A 16,753-nucleotide genomic window follows, 5' to 3' on the forward strand; every position below is an offset into this window, starting at 1 on the left:
CTAATCCATCTAAGGACTTTTGTGCATGGTCGCAAATTCACATTTTAACAGTCTTACAGCTTACACCTTGTATTTGTGTATACACATAAACACATTCAAGTTATATAATGTGACGTAAACACACACACACACAAGCTAAGTTAGGGACTGTGTAATGAGGGTAAATAATGAGACTGTAGTCATCAGGCACAAACACACACAAGGAGGAAATAACATGTGTGCATGCTATATGATGACAAGGCAGTCTTTTCCTTGGTTACCATGGAAACTGTGTCTTGCCTACCAGTGTAGTCTCAAGAAGCGTTTTGACCTACTTCTGGAATCAAGTGTGTTTGTGTGTGCGCGCATTTCCAGTGAGCAGGTAATGTGATCCAGTATTACTTAGTGACCTGAAGTGTTTTGTGTGCGTGTGCATCAGATAAGAAGCATCCATCAGACGGTATAATGTACTCCTCAGACTTGAAACACTAGATTAATGTGTGTGTGTCTCTGTGTGTGACTGCGTGTATGTGTGTTTGTGTGTATCAGATGAGCAGGAGACATCAGGCAGCATCATATACACAGTGGAACTGAAGCGGTACGGAGGCCCTCTGGGTATCACCATCTCTGGCACTGAGGAGCCTTTTGACCCCATCACTATATCAGGCCTAACTAAGAGAGGCCTTGCAGAAAGGTACATACTCAGACACACAAAATCTCTTCTGGGAATTCTAGGTTGCCACTTTGTAGCTCTAAATGAAATTCCCTAGATTTCTGGATAGAACATTTTTGTATAAATCCAAAGCTGATGAATTGAAAATGAATTGAATATCTCACTATGTCTATCATGTTTTACATGTCTGTGTTGCTCTGTAACTAAAAAAACAACAGTACCAGCCAAGCATGGAAGATCGCGTTATTTTACATTAAGCAAATGTAGTTATTTTCACAAAAAAAGCAACTCCAAAAGAGAGGTGACTCATGCTCCATGGCTGCAGACTTTTGGAGTTTGAGGTGATGACCCAAATGCAGACAGAACGAGGCGTGAAACGGGAATTAACCAAAAGTGAGCCAATTTATTGACTGGTAAGGGTACAAAAACAAAAGCAAAGGAAACCATAAACTCTAACTGAACTGGAAAAAGACAAGAGAAACATGGAAATAAGAAACGTGGAAATCCTGAGATCTGGAACACAGAAGATTAAACAGACAATCTGACAAGGGACAAAGGAAAACTGACACAAAGTGTACACACGGGAATGATTAGGGAGAAGGAAACACATGGGAACACAGCTGGGATGAATAAACATAACAACACAAGGGAAGCAAAACTAAACACACTGAACACGGGACAAGAGACTGTCAAAATATAACAGGAAGCACACAGAGACATAGACTAAGACACCTGGGCTTGACACAGGGATGGGGATAAACAAACAGGGGGACGAAAGACCCTGACACGACTAAGACACACAGAGGACGAGGGAGCGAGAGGGATGAAACACAAGGAGAGGAACATGGGGACAGTAAATGGAGATGAGACATTACCGAGATACAGACATGACCGAGGAAACATACACAGAGGACATGACAGACTCTCACAGGAGACACAGGGATGCGATGCACCCTATGCACACATGTCCACTGACAGATAACAGGATACTGTGTAAGCATAAGGCAGCCACATACAATTAAAGCTCACTGCGTGTTTGCACAGCATATTGCTAACAAGCAGAACAATTACTGTTGTTGAAGTATATGTCAATGTGACATGTATTTACATTTCTGCAATGGTTAATATCAACTGTGTCACATCAACACAGAATTGGATATATCAGTTGCCAATCCACCAGTCATTGGTCCGAGCCAGTTAGATAAAAACCAAACAATCAGTGCATCTCCAATTTTCATGTGTTGATATTTTTGTCTCTGCTACAACCAAGCCTATATTCCTTCCTTCCATCCATCCATTTTCCAGATTCTACACCAGAAGCTGAGTGTCCAGCAAGTGCCATTTGACACAGAGTAATGACAGATGTGATATTCTGAAACACGAGATGGTAGCTAGTGTCCAAAGCAAGACTGAGAGAAAGATGACATAATGTTTTCCCTGAGTCATAAACATCCATTGGTAAATTCAGCTTACATCCACTCCACCACACAGCACCTTCAGCTTTTATAACAGGCTCACGTGTTATTCCATCAAACTACGCCCACAGAGGCAACATACTACTTTCCCACTTCCAAATACACACACACTGTGACCCCATTTCTCTGAGTCTGTGATGTAATTGTTCTATTTCCCATTCTAAACTGTTGTCGATAAAGCACTCAGACCTGTTGGCTAAAAGCACTCTACAAATAAACTTGGTGCAACTTGACACAGATAAAAGTGCAGGAATACAAACGATAACCACAGTGCTACATCTTACACCGACCCAGTTTTTCTCCTTTTCTTTTTTCTTTTCGGTCAAGTGATTTAATTTTGTTTAACCACCAAAGGGCGTAAGGGCCAGGCACAAACTAGGACCATTATAACCTAGGTCGACCTTATCCGTGTGCGTACCTACTGTTCACCAAGAAAGAAAATGCATTCTTCCAGATATTATTGTTTTTTAGTGGCACATGATTTTCTGAAAGTAGCACTAAGTTTAACTTTTTGGCAGTCCTCTTTCTACAAGTCATCTACAGTGCTTTAAAAAAAATGTAATTAATTTTTGCATATTTATCTTTATAGCACATATTTCACTCAATTTAATACTACACAAATACAAAATAGTTTTTAAATGATGATATTATTTATTAAAAGAAAAGGCTATCCAACCTACCCGACCTTATGTGAAAAATGTAATTGCCCCTTGCACCTGGTTGTGCCACTCTTGGCAGCAAGAACTGATTTTATGCATTTCGGATAACTGACAATGAGTCTCTCAAGTCACTCTTCTTTTCAGAATTATTTTACTGTAACTCAGCCCCATTGGAGGGTTTTTGACCATGAATGGCTTGTTTAAGATCACGTCAAAGATTCTCAGTCAGATTTAAAAGTCTGACTAGGCCACTCTAAAACTCTTTTTTTTTTTTTTTTTTAAATTATTTATTCATTTGAGCCGTCCAGAGCTAGACTTGCTGGTGTGTTTTGGATCATTGCCACCCTTTAGGACATGAACTGATGGCTAGACATTCTCCATCAAGATTTTCTGGAATAGTGCAGAATTCATGATTTCATCAATTATGGCAGGTCATCCAAGTCCTGAAGCAATAAAGCAGCCCCAGACCATCACACTAACACCATCTTGTTTGACTGTTGGCATGATCTTCTTTTTATAAAATGCTGTATTAGTTTTATGCCAGACATAAGAGGATACAAAACTTTTAAAAAGTTTAAATTTGTTATGGGCTTCCAGCAGGAAGGCTCTAAGAGTTTCTGGGTATGACACTATGTATCCATCCATGAAGGAGGAGGAGCTATATGCAATCCAAAGCAGATCTGGGAAAGAAACTTATTCCATGAAGTTTGATTGTCATAAGATTCCAACATAAGCTTATAATACAGTTTTAGTCTGAGGGTGATAGGCTGTAATGCATGGATCCTAGGGTGGAGCTGACATGCTCAAACGGCTCAGTCACAAATGGTGAGCTTCTAGGGGCACTGTGTCTGGTGAATACTTCACTGACAAACTTACTGGCTGCCACCTGTGCTGTTGCCCCTCTAACCACACACACCTTAATCTACTTGGGGAAATTGTCAACAAAACCCACCTTGATTTAATAACCTGACAGACTGAACAGGAAGCAACATAAAGTTTGATATCCGCTGCCATTTTTGGCCACAAAAACCTAGACTACAGTTCTACGAGTGTTTGGGAAATACCACGGTGACGTGCAGTGGGGTGGTCATGATAGTAACTGAGCAAGGTACCATGGAGTGTTTAAGGTATTTCAATTGATGCAAACCACATCTGTGCTTTGGGCCTTTATAGTAGAGTAGACCATGGTAAACAAAAGATGATGAGGAACTGTTTCCACTCATGTCTGCACATGGGTCTGTTCCTAGATTTCTGGACAGCTGGGCAGTGACTGGGTCATCTAACTGCATTTGTTCCCTTTCAGTCGATTCACTCGGTACAACACATAAGTATGGGATATCACGCCCTCGCGTGTCCTGGCTGAAGAAACCTTTATTCACGCCTTTAAGGCAGATGACGTGTGATGACACGCGCACGGCCCCGCCTGCACATATAACCGCTGTCATCACCGTCATCCCTCAGTTCTTACGCTCTTCACCTCGCTGAGAACACCTCTGCTGAGTTGGGCTAGCTAGCTGCTGCTAGTTAGCTCCGTTGTCTGCCGACTTGAACTTAGCTTAACTGCCCCTGTTGGTGTTAGCCTCCACCGCGCAGTTGGTGTGTAGGCTGCCCGCGGAGCGCTAATTTCAAGTTTTCCCGTGCAGCGTTTTGCTTCGCGTTTTGGAATGGACTCCAAACCGAAGCCAGCAAAGCAGAAATCTTCTGTTCGCCCTGTCCTCAGGGATGCGGTTTCTCTTTGCACGACAGCGACCAGCACGATGCCTGCCCTGTCTGCCTGGGGATCGTCCACGCTAGGAGAGCGTTGACGGAGCCCGAAGCCTGTGCGTTTTGTCGCCAGCTCCGGCGCTCGACCCTGGAAAGACGGGTGACGTTTGTGGAAAAAGTGCTGGGACGCTCGGCTGTCGCACAGCATGACCCTCTCCTTTCCGAGTCTGGAGCCCCGGCTTCGTCCGACTCCGAAGACGAGGATTTTCCGGTCGATGTCCCCGCAATTAGCTGGGCTGACCACATGGAATATGTTGACGGGTTAGCCGATGACGAGCCGGAACCATGCAGGAGCGCTGACGGGCTTCAGCCTGGGTTGAAGCCCGCCAGCGCTCCCCAGGAAGACGATGACGTGCTGGACATCGGCCTGGACATCCATGGTTTGTCGGAGGATGAGCAGGAGAGCTCATTGTCGGGCCAATGTGCCGCCGCTGCTGCGCCGGTCGGCCACGATGATGCCTCTCTTTTCTCCCTGTTTCGCTGTGCTGCTGAGAAGCTGCAGGTGGACTGGCCCTCTCCTCCGCCAGCTCAGAAGCCGTCGCGGTTCGCGGGTTTTTTCCTCCCACCGGAGCCCGCAACGGCCAAAAACTGCCTTCCCATGTTCCCAGACTTTGTCTGCGAGCTAACAGCATCATGGAACAAACCTCTGTCTACCCACGTCACTGTGCCCGGCTATGGACAGTACATGGAATTGGACGGCGCCGAGGGGGCTGGCTTAGCTAACCCACCCCCTATGGAGCCGTCTCTGGCTGCTTATCTGGCCCCGTCCCATAACCATGGTGTCGGCGGCCCCGCAACTCTGCAATCCAGGCACTGCAGATTCTCTGCTTCGCAGCTGGAGAAGATTTATCGGGCTCAGGCCGGCACTGCTCGCGCCATGAGCTCCGTCACCATGCTCCAGACGTACCAGGCAATGTGCCTGGTGGAGCTCGGATCGCTGGTTCCTGATGACAGCCCGCTGGCACCTCTTCTTAACGAGGTCAGAGTCGCCACAGATTACATCCTCCGTGCGTCTCGCTGTGCAGCGCTCTCCCTGGGCAGAGGGATGGCTTCGACAGTAACGGCGCAGAGGCACCTGTGGCTGACCCTCTCTGACGTCCCGGATAGGGACAGAGCTGTATATCTGGACGCACCAGTGTCTGTGGCTGGGTTATTCGGACATTCACTTGAAGCCATTCAGGCTAGATTCGATCTGAGGAAGAAGCAGACGGAAGCTCTGCGCGACATCATCCCCAGACGTCAGCCGAAACCCAAGCCCACAGCTAGCTCTCACAGGCCCGCTGTTCCTCTGCCGACTGGCAAGAGACCGGCGCCCACTGCTGAAGTGGGTGTGCCGCCAGCGAGAGCACATCCTCCGGCCCGAGCTCCACGCCAGTCGGCCTGGAGCAAAGGCCCACCCTCGGGCCCCTGGCGGGCCCAGGAGGAAGAAGCCTCAGCCCTCCTAGCTGTGGTTTCGAGTGGAGAAGGGGTCCCGCAGCAGGGAGACGCTGTTTTTACCCCTCTGTTGCCGCACAAGAGGTGCCGCTTAAGTTCTGTTCAGGTTGTCAGCCCCAGAAGGCGCTGCACTTTCCTAACACTGTCTCCCAAGCACAAAACCCCTGCAAACAAAATGCCTCAGGTAACTCCCTATTCAGGTGTGTTAAATGTTCAGGTGACCACATCGAGTGTTCCCGCTGTTTTTCATTGTTGTGCCCCAGAAAAGGTGCCTCCAACAAAATGTATGAATGTACATGTTCCCATGTTACAATCAATAAAGAGTGTTGTTTATTCTCAAACAATCACAAATGCTCAGCCTGCAGGCAGAATGAGCCAGGTCAGGCAGGTGATGCAGTCCCCTGCAGACACACTGGGGAGCGACAACGCCCCGCAGACGGTGCTGCAGGTCAGCCGGCTGGCTGCTCACATTCTTCAGCGGCGCGCTTGCGCCCCCTCTCCGTGGGTGCTGCGAACCGTTGCCATGGGTTACCGGTTGCAGTTCCGGGTCAAGCCGCCTCGTTTCCAAAGAGTCGTAAACACGACTGTCAACACCGAGGCGGCCATGATACTCAGAGAGGAAATAAAGGCGCTATTGCAGAAAAGAGCAATACGAGTGGTCCCCGCTTCGGAGGCAGACAAAGGTTGGTACAGCCGTTATTTTGTTGTTCCGAAAAAAGGGGGAGGGCTTCGTCCCATCCTCGACCTGCGGGTCTTGAACACGTATCTACGAACATACAGGTTCAAGATGCTAACACTCAGACAGCTCTTGAATGCAGTCGGCCCGGGAGATTGGTTTGCAACAATCGATCTAACAGATGCTTATTTTCATGTGGCTATACACCCGAAACACAGCCAGTTTCTGAGGTTTGCATTCGACGGCGTAGCTTACGAATACCTAGTGCTGCCGTTCGGGCTGTCGCTCGCTCCTCGCACCTTTACGAAATGTGCCGAGGCAGCGCTAGCGCCCCTCAGAGAGAGAGGCATCCGCATCTTAGCCTACCTAGACGACTGGGCTCTCGTAGCTTGCTCCAGAGAGCAAGCAGAGGCACAGCTGTCACTGGTGCTGTCACACATTCAGACACTGGGGTTCTCTGTGAACTTTCAAACGAGCTCGCTAATCCCGAGTCAGCAGATTTCTTTCCTCGGTTTGGAAATATGCTCGCTTTCCAGCCGCGCAAGTTTGTCGGAGCACAGAGTGGCCGCGTTTCTTCGCTGCCTCGCTCAGTTTCAGCTGGGACGCAGACTGCGTTTCCAGACGATATTAAGCTTGTTGGGCATGATGGCATCTATGATCGCCGTAGTGCCACTTGGACTGTTAAAAATGAGAGCGTTTCAACGCTGGACTCTCTCTCACCGTTTGTGTGCATCGCGTCACCTCCCTCCGGAGGAGGCTGCCGGTAACCGCGTCTTGCATGATAGCTCTCTGACCTTGGAGGGAGCCCAGGCTGCTGCATCAGGGCTCTCGGATTGGGAGGGTGTTGTTTCGCAAGGTGGTGTCCACAGATGCTTCCCTAAGAGGGTGGGGAGCGCTGTGCGAGGGTGCATCGGTGAGAGGGATCTGGTCCGCAGCCCAGCGCCAGCTGCACATCAACCACTTAGAGCTGTTAGCAGTGTTCTTAGCTCTAAAGCATTTCCGTCCAGTCCTGAAGGGCCAGCATGTCTTAGTCAGGACGGACAATTCAACAGTGGTGTCTTACATAAACAGGCAGGGAGGAACACGCTCTCTTCCCCTGTTGAAGCTGTCTCGCTCTCTGCTGTTATGGTGCAGTGTTCATTTTCTGTCTCTAAGAGCCACCCATGTCCCGGGCCACCTGAACCTGGGGCCGGACCTTCTCTCCAGGGGGGTCCTCTGGTGAGAGAATGGAGGTTACACCCTTTAATAGTGGCTCAGATTTGGGATCTGTTTGGCAAGGCACAAATAGATCTTTTTGCTTCCTGGGTAAATACTCACTGCCCCCTGTTCTTCTCCATGATCGACCATGATGCACCCTTGGGCTTGGACGCGCTAGCGCACCAATAGCCAGACGTGCTCCTGTATGCATTTCCCCCAGTGGAAATGATATCTCCAGTTCTAGAGCGAGTGCGTCGGCATTCCCTCTCTCTGATTCTAGTGGCCCCTTGGTGGCCCACAAGGTCATGGTATGCAGAGATAATCAGCCTGCTAGCAGCAAGTCCTTGGCAGCTTCCTCTCCGCAGGGATCTCCTCTCTCAGGCGGGAGGAGAAGTGTTTCATCCGCGCCCAGATCTGTGGCGCCTTCATGCTTACCTGCTGAGAGGTTAAACTTGATTGCTAGGGGTCTGCCACCTAGTGTGATAGCGACAATTAAGGTTTATTTAGTAGCTATATCTGCTTGTCATATTGGCTTTGACGGGGTGACACTAGGTGCACATCCCCTCGCCATACGTTTTCTGAAAGGAGTTTGCCGGCTGAGGCCCGTGCTTAAGTCCGGTGTCCCTGCTTGGGACTTGTCTTTGGTGCTGGAGGCCCTTTGTAGCCCCGTAGCCCCACTCGGTTCGGCAAAGCGAGTGGGTGACCTTCATGCGCTGTCTGTGCATCCCTCCTGCACACAGTTCTCTCCTGATGCCCACAAGGTCGTATTGCGTCCAAATGCTGCCTATTTTCCCAAGATCATGCCTGCATCTTATAGCTCAATGGAGTTTGAGTTGCTGAGCTTTTGCTCCCCTCCTTTTGCATCTGAAGAGCAGAGGAGGATGCATTCTCTGTGTCCAGTGCGTGTGCTATGCACCTACATTGAGCGCACTCGGAATGTGCATTTATGTGACCAGCTGTTTGTCTGCTTCGCCAATCCGAATAGAGGTAGATCTCTGTCCAAACAGAGGCTGTCCCACTGGATTATAGAAGCTATCTCACTGGCATACGGCACCAGAGGTCTTGCTTTGCCCCACGGGGTGAGAGCTCATTCCACCAGGGGGATGGCAACCTCATGGGCTCTTTTTAAAGGGGTGCCTGTAGCTGATATTTGTGCGGCAGCTAGTTGGGCATCACCGCATACTTTTGTGCAGTTTTATCGGTTGGACGTTACAGCCCCTTCGGTGGCTCATACTGTCCTTTCTGCTGGGTCTACCACTCACTAAGGAAGTAGTGGCCCGATTCCGGTTCGGTGGCTGCTCTGCGGGGCGTGTATATATGTCCCATACTTATGTGTTGTACCGAGTGAATCGACTGAAAGGGAACGAATAGTTATGTCTATAACTTCTGTTCCCTGAAGGAGAGGAACGAGGTACAACACAAGGTGGCCCCACTGAGCAGTTTGGCTCGGTGAAGAGCGGCTATCGAACTGAGGGATGACGGTGATGACAGTGGTTATATGTGCAGGCGGGGCCGTGCGCGTGTCATCACACGTCATCTGCCTTAAAGGCGTGAATAAAGGTTTCTTCAGCCAGGACACGCGAGGGCGTGATATCCCATACTTATGTGTTGTACCTCGTTCCTCTCCTTCAGGGAACAGAAGTTATAGACATAACTATTCGTTTAATATATGCACTATCTGTCAGTAAAACTGGAGGCACAGTATGGCAATATAAACTACCAGTGATGTTGCACTCTGGCAAAAAAATCTGTGGGAACGAGGAGGAAATTTTTGGAGTCACAAAGACCAGCAGGCTAGTCGGCTGATGGGATCAGGATGGAACATTAGCCACTTGAGGCTGTTGTAATCTGTATATACTGTATATATAGTTACACGAAGGCCCTTTGCATAAGATCTGAAAGGTTCAAGAACTCAAATTACAGCTAAACACTCCTTCCCAGGAGCAGAGTATGGCTTTTCTGATTTATGCAGGGTTAATAGACCTGTGATTATAAAATGTATTCCCAAGATGAATGGGGATGCCAGGTTATAGATTATAGCAAAATGCTGATAAAAACATTTGTTCATTAAGTCAATAGATAGCCAAGTAACACTATCAAGGACACACAGGCTCACTGGTGAGGTTGGCAAGGATAGGTGTTGTTCTCCAGGATTTAAGCTCATCCTTATCAGAAATCAGAGTTAGTGATAAGCCTAGGTTATGATTGGGTTGGGTTTGGCTCTGCCTTGTTGCAACTTGGGAAAAAGTGAGTTGTGTACCAATTCTGAAATGTAAGAAATATAAAATGACCATAAGTCACCTTTTGTCTGGAGCTCCATGCAAGATCTTACATCAAATTGGCAGGATGATCATGAAAAAAGTGGTGGATCAGCCCAAAACTACATGGGAGGAGCTTGTTAATGACCTAAAGGCAGTTGGGACCACAGTCACCAAGAAGACATTTGGTAACACACTATGCTGTAATGGACTGCAGCAAAAAGGCACATGTATAGGCCCATCTTACGTTTACCAGTGAACCTAAATCTGAATCTAAATGATTCAGAGAAGACTTGGGAGAAGGTTATTTGGTAAGACAAAACCAAAATCAAGCTCTTTGGCATCAACTTTGAAGGAGTGCTTAGTATGAGCACAAGAACACCATCCCTACATCCTTAAAAAACCTTATATGCTATGCTAGGCTTTCTCAAAAAGTGTTTAACATGTATGTTTAGTATATGCTTTCATAAGCCTGTGTGTGAGACCTCAAAATCAATAATATCTTCCTGAAATTAGGTTGGAATATAAAAGACAGTTTTTCCTTTCTTATAGGGCTTTACAAGAAAGTGAAAGTTTTAATGATATTCAAGGGAGGCAGTGTTATTCTTTTCACCTTGTTCTGACCTTAGTCCAGTCATATGGCGGTTTATCTTAGTTTTCCCTTACTTTATCTTATCTTAGTTTTGTATGAACACAAAAGATTAAGATCTTATCTATAGAAACTCTGCATCACTGTAGTAACACTGTATCACTGCAGACCATTGTTATATTGTTTTTCTATCCAATCATGTGCCCTGCAGTAGTTTGAAAACCATGGAGCCAAGGTAAATACAAATTTGTTTTTCTTTTTCTCTAGCTTTAATTGCTTGCTCTTATCTAAGTATAAAATAATAAAATACAGGTCAGAAAGCCTTCCTAAAATATGAATGTAGCCATGAGCAATACCACTGTGGTGCAGCCCCAGTGTCACTATCCAGTCGCCTGCCCTCTGTTAGATTATAATTGTCTCATACTGAGATTCACCAGTCAGCCTCATATATGTCCAATTTAAAACTAATCCATTTCACACACTTTCCACAACACCACAGGCAAATAGTCACGGCCACACTTATAGCCATATGCTAACATGTCGTTAGCATGGAATCTCTTCGCTGTGAGTGAAGACACAAAGGTTCTCCAAAGAAAACCACAGGGGGAAAAACACGCACACAAAAAAATTGTAACAACAAATCTAGTCAGACACTTAAATCATCTTCACCCAGTTGAATATGGACATGTTAAAGAAGCTAACACAGGACAAGTGTCTTGCCTCTATATTAGCAAAGCAGTTATGAGGATAATTATAGAGATAACTGGAAAAGCAAAAATGGGTGTGTGTCCTGATAAGATTGATTTTTGTTTGTGCATGCTGTCAGTTAAATTTTTTAGAAAATCAGAAATGGCAAAAATCTGTGTTAGTTGGAAAAAATTGTAATATATAATTGTACTATAATACATAATAAATAAACCAGTAGCAATAATATTTGTAAACACTGCAGCTGCTTTTTTGTACATTGATCTTTGATTTTGTAGGAAATGAGAAGTTTTGATATTAGTGTATTTGGCGGTATTATTTAAAAATACTAACATGGTGCACTAGAGGTCAAAATATGTTTTCACAAATAACTTGTTTGATAGATATTTAATGGTTTAATGCTATTCAGACCCCTCTAGAGTCCTTTTTTAGGCTTATTAACAATCTTCTTGTATAATGATATGTGTCAGGTTTAACATTTTTTACTTTTCCTGTGTGGGAATAATACAAATTTCTACTTCTGTACCTTTGTGTATCTCGTTACCTATATAGGACAGGGGCTATACATGTAGGTGATCGGATCTTGGCTATCAACAGTGTCAGCCTGAAAGGGAAGCCGCTGAGCGAAGCCATCCACTTGCTGCAGATGGCTGGAGAGACGGTCACTCTCAAAATAAAAAAACAGCTTGACAGTAAGTATAAAAACTAGTAACAGTAACATGCATTTTAAATCTGTCTTTTGTGTGCAGTGTTGGCTAACGTGTTACCGTTGCCACATTACATTTTTCAGTACCGCAGTAATGTAACACGTTACTGTGCTAAATTCAGTAATCACAGTTACAAATAAGGTGTTACTTGCATTACAAAGGTTCTTCCGTTATCTGCACACCAGGTGAATAGAACAAAAACCTTGCGTAGAATCAGATGGTTTCAGTTCCTGTGCAGAAGGTAAAAAAATAGGAAAGTAATACAGCAATACAGCTATTGCGGGGCGGAGATATGGAAACCCTGTTGTTTAAAACATGCATACAATATTTGTACTGTATAAGTGGTATGTAACAGGTTAGCTGTTTGCAACTCATATCCTAATAGATCTGATTTAAAACCTGTTTATAGGTAAATGCAGAGAAGAGGTCAGTAGGTTAACCAGTTCAAGTTTCATTTTTCTTATAAGCATTTAATGTTGAAAAATATACATGTAGTAAAAGTTTCACGTATTTTACCAAGTTAACAATTAGAGTTAACCTTTAAATTAAATTGGCCTCTTTTTTTTTCCTTCAAGACATAGAAGACAGGAAGACAGCAGATGTAGAGGACACAACAGAAAACGAGATCAGTGACCCTGAGGAGGACGATTTGACAGACAGCCAACAAACCAACAAGCTATCAGAGCTCTACTCCACAACAATACCCAGCGTTGACTCTGCTATGGAGTCATGGGATGGCTCAGGGCTGGATGCAGGCTATGGGAGCCAGGGTAAGCTACATTTGAGCGTGTGTAGAAAGTGAAATGTCAGGATGTCTTAACCCTGTAGGAAATATGTTAATGAAAATCACTTACCAAAGAAGGAATATATTAAAAGCATTCTTTCTTGTATTTGGTCATTTGATCTATCCTCTTGTAGGTACATACACCCATCAAGCAGCTGGTATCGCTCTACACCCGCATGAGTGGCGTAGTGCCAAGCAGCAACGAAGTACCACGCCTCCTCCTGGACGTCGGAAGAACTACCCGTTTAGTGACGGAGGCTTCAGTGAGGATGACTGGGACAAACCACCAGGGTAGGTCTGAGTTTAGTTTTAGCTACAAAGCTGTTCGTTGTGACTGTCTTTTTTTTGTGTATCATACACTTTTCTTTTGATATCACCTTTTTTATTTATAAAAATCCATATAAATGTTGACTTATTGACTAAGGGCCATTGTAGGCTGTCTGCACTCACTTGATTGTACAGTTTATTTGTGAGTGTGTGTTTTTTATCCCTCAGCAGTAAAAAGAAATGATGGGGTGACCTTGACCTCAAGGTCAAGGTGATCTGACCTTGACCTCAAGGTTTTCTCAAAAAATATGATATATACCATGGGTGCATCTACTAGGAGGCTTAGGGGTAGCACAGGTAGCCACCAGTGCTTTTATTTTTATCTATTTATAGTATTTCTAATAAAAATAATTGTTTAGAAAAACAAAACAAACATGAATAATATGTTTTTATTAATCTGCTGATGAGCTTCCCGATGAGCACAACGCAGCCATCATAGAGGTTGCTTTAACTTAAGTGATATTTTAATTAATGCTGCTTAATGCGCTTTTTTGTTACTTTTACACTTCAAAGCAAACAATAGTGTGCTAGTGTTGATGATGTCAGTTTATAGTCTGTTAATCATTAGTTAAAGGTAGCTGTAAAGTTTTACATTTCATTTATATTTGTTAATGTTAAAATGTTTAGCTTACATTTAGCCCTGCTTTATTTTAGGGTGAAATTAATTCTAAGTAAATGAAATACATTGTAAATGTTGTTGTTTTTTTATTCATCTGTACAAAGAGCCACAATTTCAGAACTTAGGGGCTTATTTAATAGGTTAGTTATCTGTTTAGGTACAAAGTGTATATTACATTATCAAAGGTTTAAATTAACAGTTGTTTACCTTGGACTGCTCAATGGTGACATAGATAATAGTTTCTATGGTTCATCAACACTATCTTTAGTGTTGATGAACTCTAAAGCTGTTTTGTTTTCTGTATCTTTTACCCTTTGGCCCGTGTTTGTCTTTTATGTTTGGTGTTATTGAACAGCAATTTGGTCAGCCCTGCTGATGTTTCTAAAGCTGTTTTATGAATAAAGTGCTATGGTATGGTGTGGAATGGTATGATATATTTCACCACTATAGATCTTCAAAATGCATGAGCTTATTTTCTGCAAGAAAGGATTTTATCTTTAACACTGTTTCACTGTGCCAGTATCAGCACCAAGAGCTCATGGCGAAGGGTACACCTCATTGCAGAGATTGAGTCATGAAGTCAGTGCTACTGTGAATATGTTGTACCTGTGTCTTTGTGTATCTCTGTGTAAAGCTGTGATGAGTCAGAAGGCTAAGGCTAGTCAGCATGTTAAAGTTACATAACACTTCTGAGGGTGTACAGCGAGAGAAAGGGATTTTCGAGGAAAAAAACAAAAATCAGTAAAACAATGAAAGTGAATTAATCGTGTTAGTTGGGGACATTCTGGGTTAAATGATTACTTTTGTTCGGTTTAACCATGACAGATACAGACAGTGTGTGTACAGATTCTGTGTCCTTAATGCCTTTTTGTAAGTGAAAGTTCCAGTGCTAAATCAGACACACTGCATGTCATGTAGCCAACTATTCTCTGCACTTTAGATAAATAAATATTATAATTATAATAATTATAATTACCGTATAATAATAAAATATTTAAGAGGAAAATACATTTTGCACAATACACAAAGTGTGATCAAAAGGCAGATCCATGAAGATAAAGCTTAAATATGTTTGTCTTGCTTTGCATGGTTTTCCCCTTTTGTAGTACCCAGCAACAGAGAAAATCCAGCAAAATGGGTGCGGAAACTTGTTTTATTTGTGTGTGTCTGTTTTTGTGTGGCAGATTTATTGGCCAGCAACCGGATGGCATTCTATTGGATCCAGAAGACAGTTTCTGGTGTCAAGCTCTGGAGGACCTGGAGACCTGTGGCCAGTCAGAACTACTAAGAGAAATAGAGGTTAGTTAGTATTTTTCACAGCTGTCTGATTTCAAGTGTAAAATTGGCATCAAAGATGAATACTGGACTTAATCAGCATACAGTGCTCACCGAAGTGGATTTACACTTGAGTCAAAGGGTTTTAACAACAGTTTTGTTGTAGGTTTTTATGAACCCTCATATTTTAATGGTTGTAAACATCATGTTTAATCTGCAGTTTACTTTAATGTACAGCATGTTTGCATTCTTTTATTTGCCTGATGCTGTAGAACATGGATATCTGCTCATACAGTATCTGTATATACACTTCATAGCTAATTTGTCTCTTATACTGAAGAGCAGCATGTAAAGACTAAAGCAAGGCTTTAGTGGATATGATTGCAGGCATTTTAGTTCTGCTACGTATAACCCCTCAACATAGCATTATAAATCCACCTTTATGTACACTCACTGATGTAATAGCAAATCAAATCAAATCAATTTTATTGTCACATCACATGTACAGGTACACTGGTACAGCACATGCGAGTCCTTGAACTTGCAAATTCTTGTGTGCAAACTTCACAAGCAACAGAGGTGTGCAAAATACAATAACGTAAGAACAGGCACAATATAAGAACTGGAATGTGAGAATTATAAGAATAAATATATGTACAAATATAAGAATGTATGCGCATTACTGAATATGTATATATACATATCTGTGTGTGTCTGTGTGTGTATACATATGTATAAAGTTATCCATCCATCAATTCGCTTCCGCTTATCCTTTTATAGGGTCGCGGGGGGCGCTGGAGCCTATCCCAGCTGTCATAGGGCGAGAGGTGGGGTACACAGGGCTAATACACAGAGACAGACAACCATTCGCGCTCACATTCACACCTATGTGGCAATTTGGATTAATCAATTAACCTATCCCCACAAAACTGCATGTCTTTGGACAGTGGGAGGAAGCCGGAGTACCCGGAGGGAACCCATGCAAACACGGGGAGAACATGCAAACTCTACACAGAAAGACCCAGGCCTGATGGTGGAATTGAACTCAGGACCTTCTTGCTTACAGGGCGACTGTGGCTCAGGGGGTTGGGAAGCGCGTCTGTAACCGGAAGGTCACCGGTTCGATCCCTGGGCTCTCTGTTCTGGTCGTTGTGTCCTTGGGCAAGACACTTTACCCTACTGGTGTTGGCCAGAGGGGCCAATGGCACGCTATGGCAGCCTCACTTCTGTCAGTCTCCCCAGGGCAGCTGTGGCTACAACTGTAGCTTGCCTCCACCAATGTGAGAGCGAATGAGTAATGGAATTGTAAAGTGCTTTGGGTGCCTTGAAAAGAGCTATATAAATGCAATCCATTATTATTATTTGCTGTGCGGTAACAGTGCTAACCACCGTGCCACCATGCTGCCATGTATAAAATGGCAATGTTATTTAATGTATAAAATGAAATAAGATCAAATATACAGAGGTCAGCAGTTGGATATTGTGCAAAACAAGTGGCATTTATGTACAATATGGAGTGCATAATGTTGAAGTTCCGGTAAGTGAAGGTGAGGTGTCTATGAAGTGTTCAGCAGTCTGATGGCCTGATGGAAAAAGCTGTCTCTCAATCTGCTGGTTCAGGACCGGATACTG

General features: G+C 44.3%; 1 protein-coding gene across 6 annotated transcripts in view; it reads left to right on the plus strand.

Annotated features, from left to right (window-relative positions):
• grip2b (glutamate receptor interacting protein 2b) overlaps nt 1-16,753 on the plus strand; it is a 260,488-nt gene that overhangs the window by 237,672 nt on the left and 6,063 nt on the right. For all 6 annotated transcript variants that reach the window (XM_063473715.1, XM_063473717.1, XM_063473713.1 and 3 more), the window contains exons 17-21: nt 529-673; nt 11,962-12,101; nt 12,692-12,886; nt 13,035-13,191; nt 15,031-15,145. In XM_063473715.1, the coding sequence (XP_063329785.1) occupies nt 529-673; nt 11,962-12,101; nt 12,692-12,886; nt 13,035-13,191; nt 15,031-15,145 (752 nt within the window). The remainder of the gene's footprint in view (nt 1-528; nt 674-11,961; nt 12,102-12,691; nt 12,887-13,034; nt 13,192-15,030; nt 15,146-16,753) is intronic.

This window comes from Pelmatolapia mariae, linkage group LG5, assembly GCF_036321145.2.
Source record: "Pelmatolapia mariae isolate MD_Pm_ZW linkage group LG5, Pm_UMD_F_2, whole genome shotgun sequence".
Taxonomy (NCBI): domain Eukaryota; kingdom Metazoa; phylum Chordata; class Actinopteri; order Cichliformes; family Cichlidae; genus Pelmatolapia; species Pelmatolapia mariae.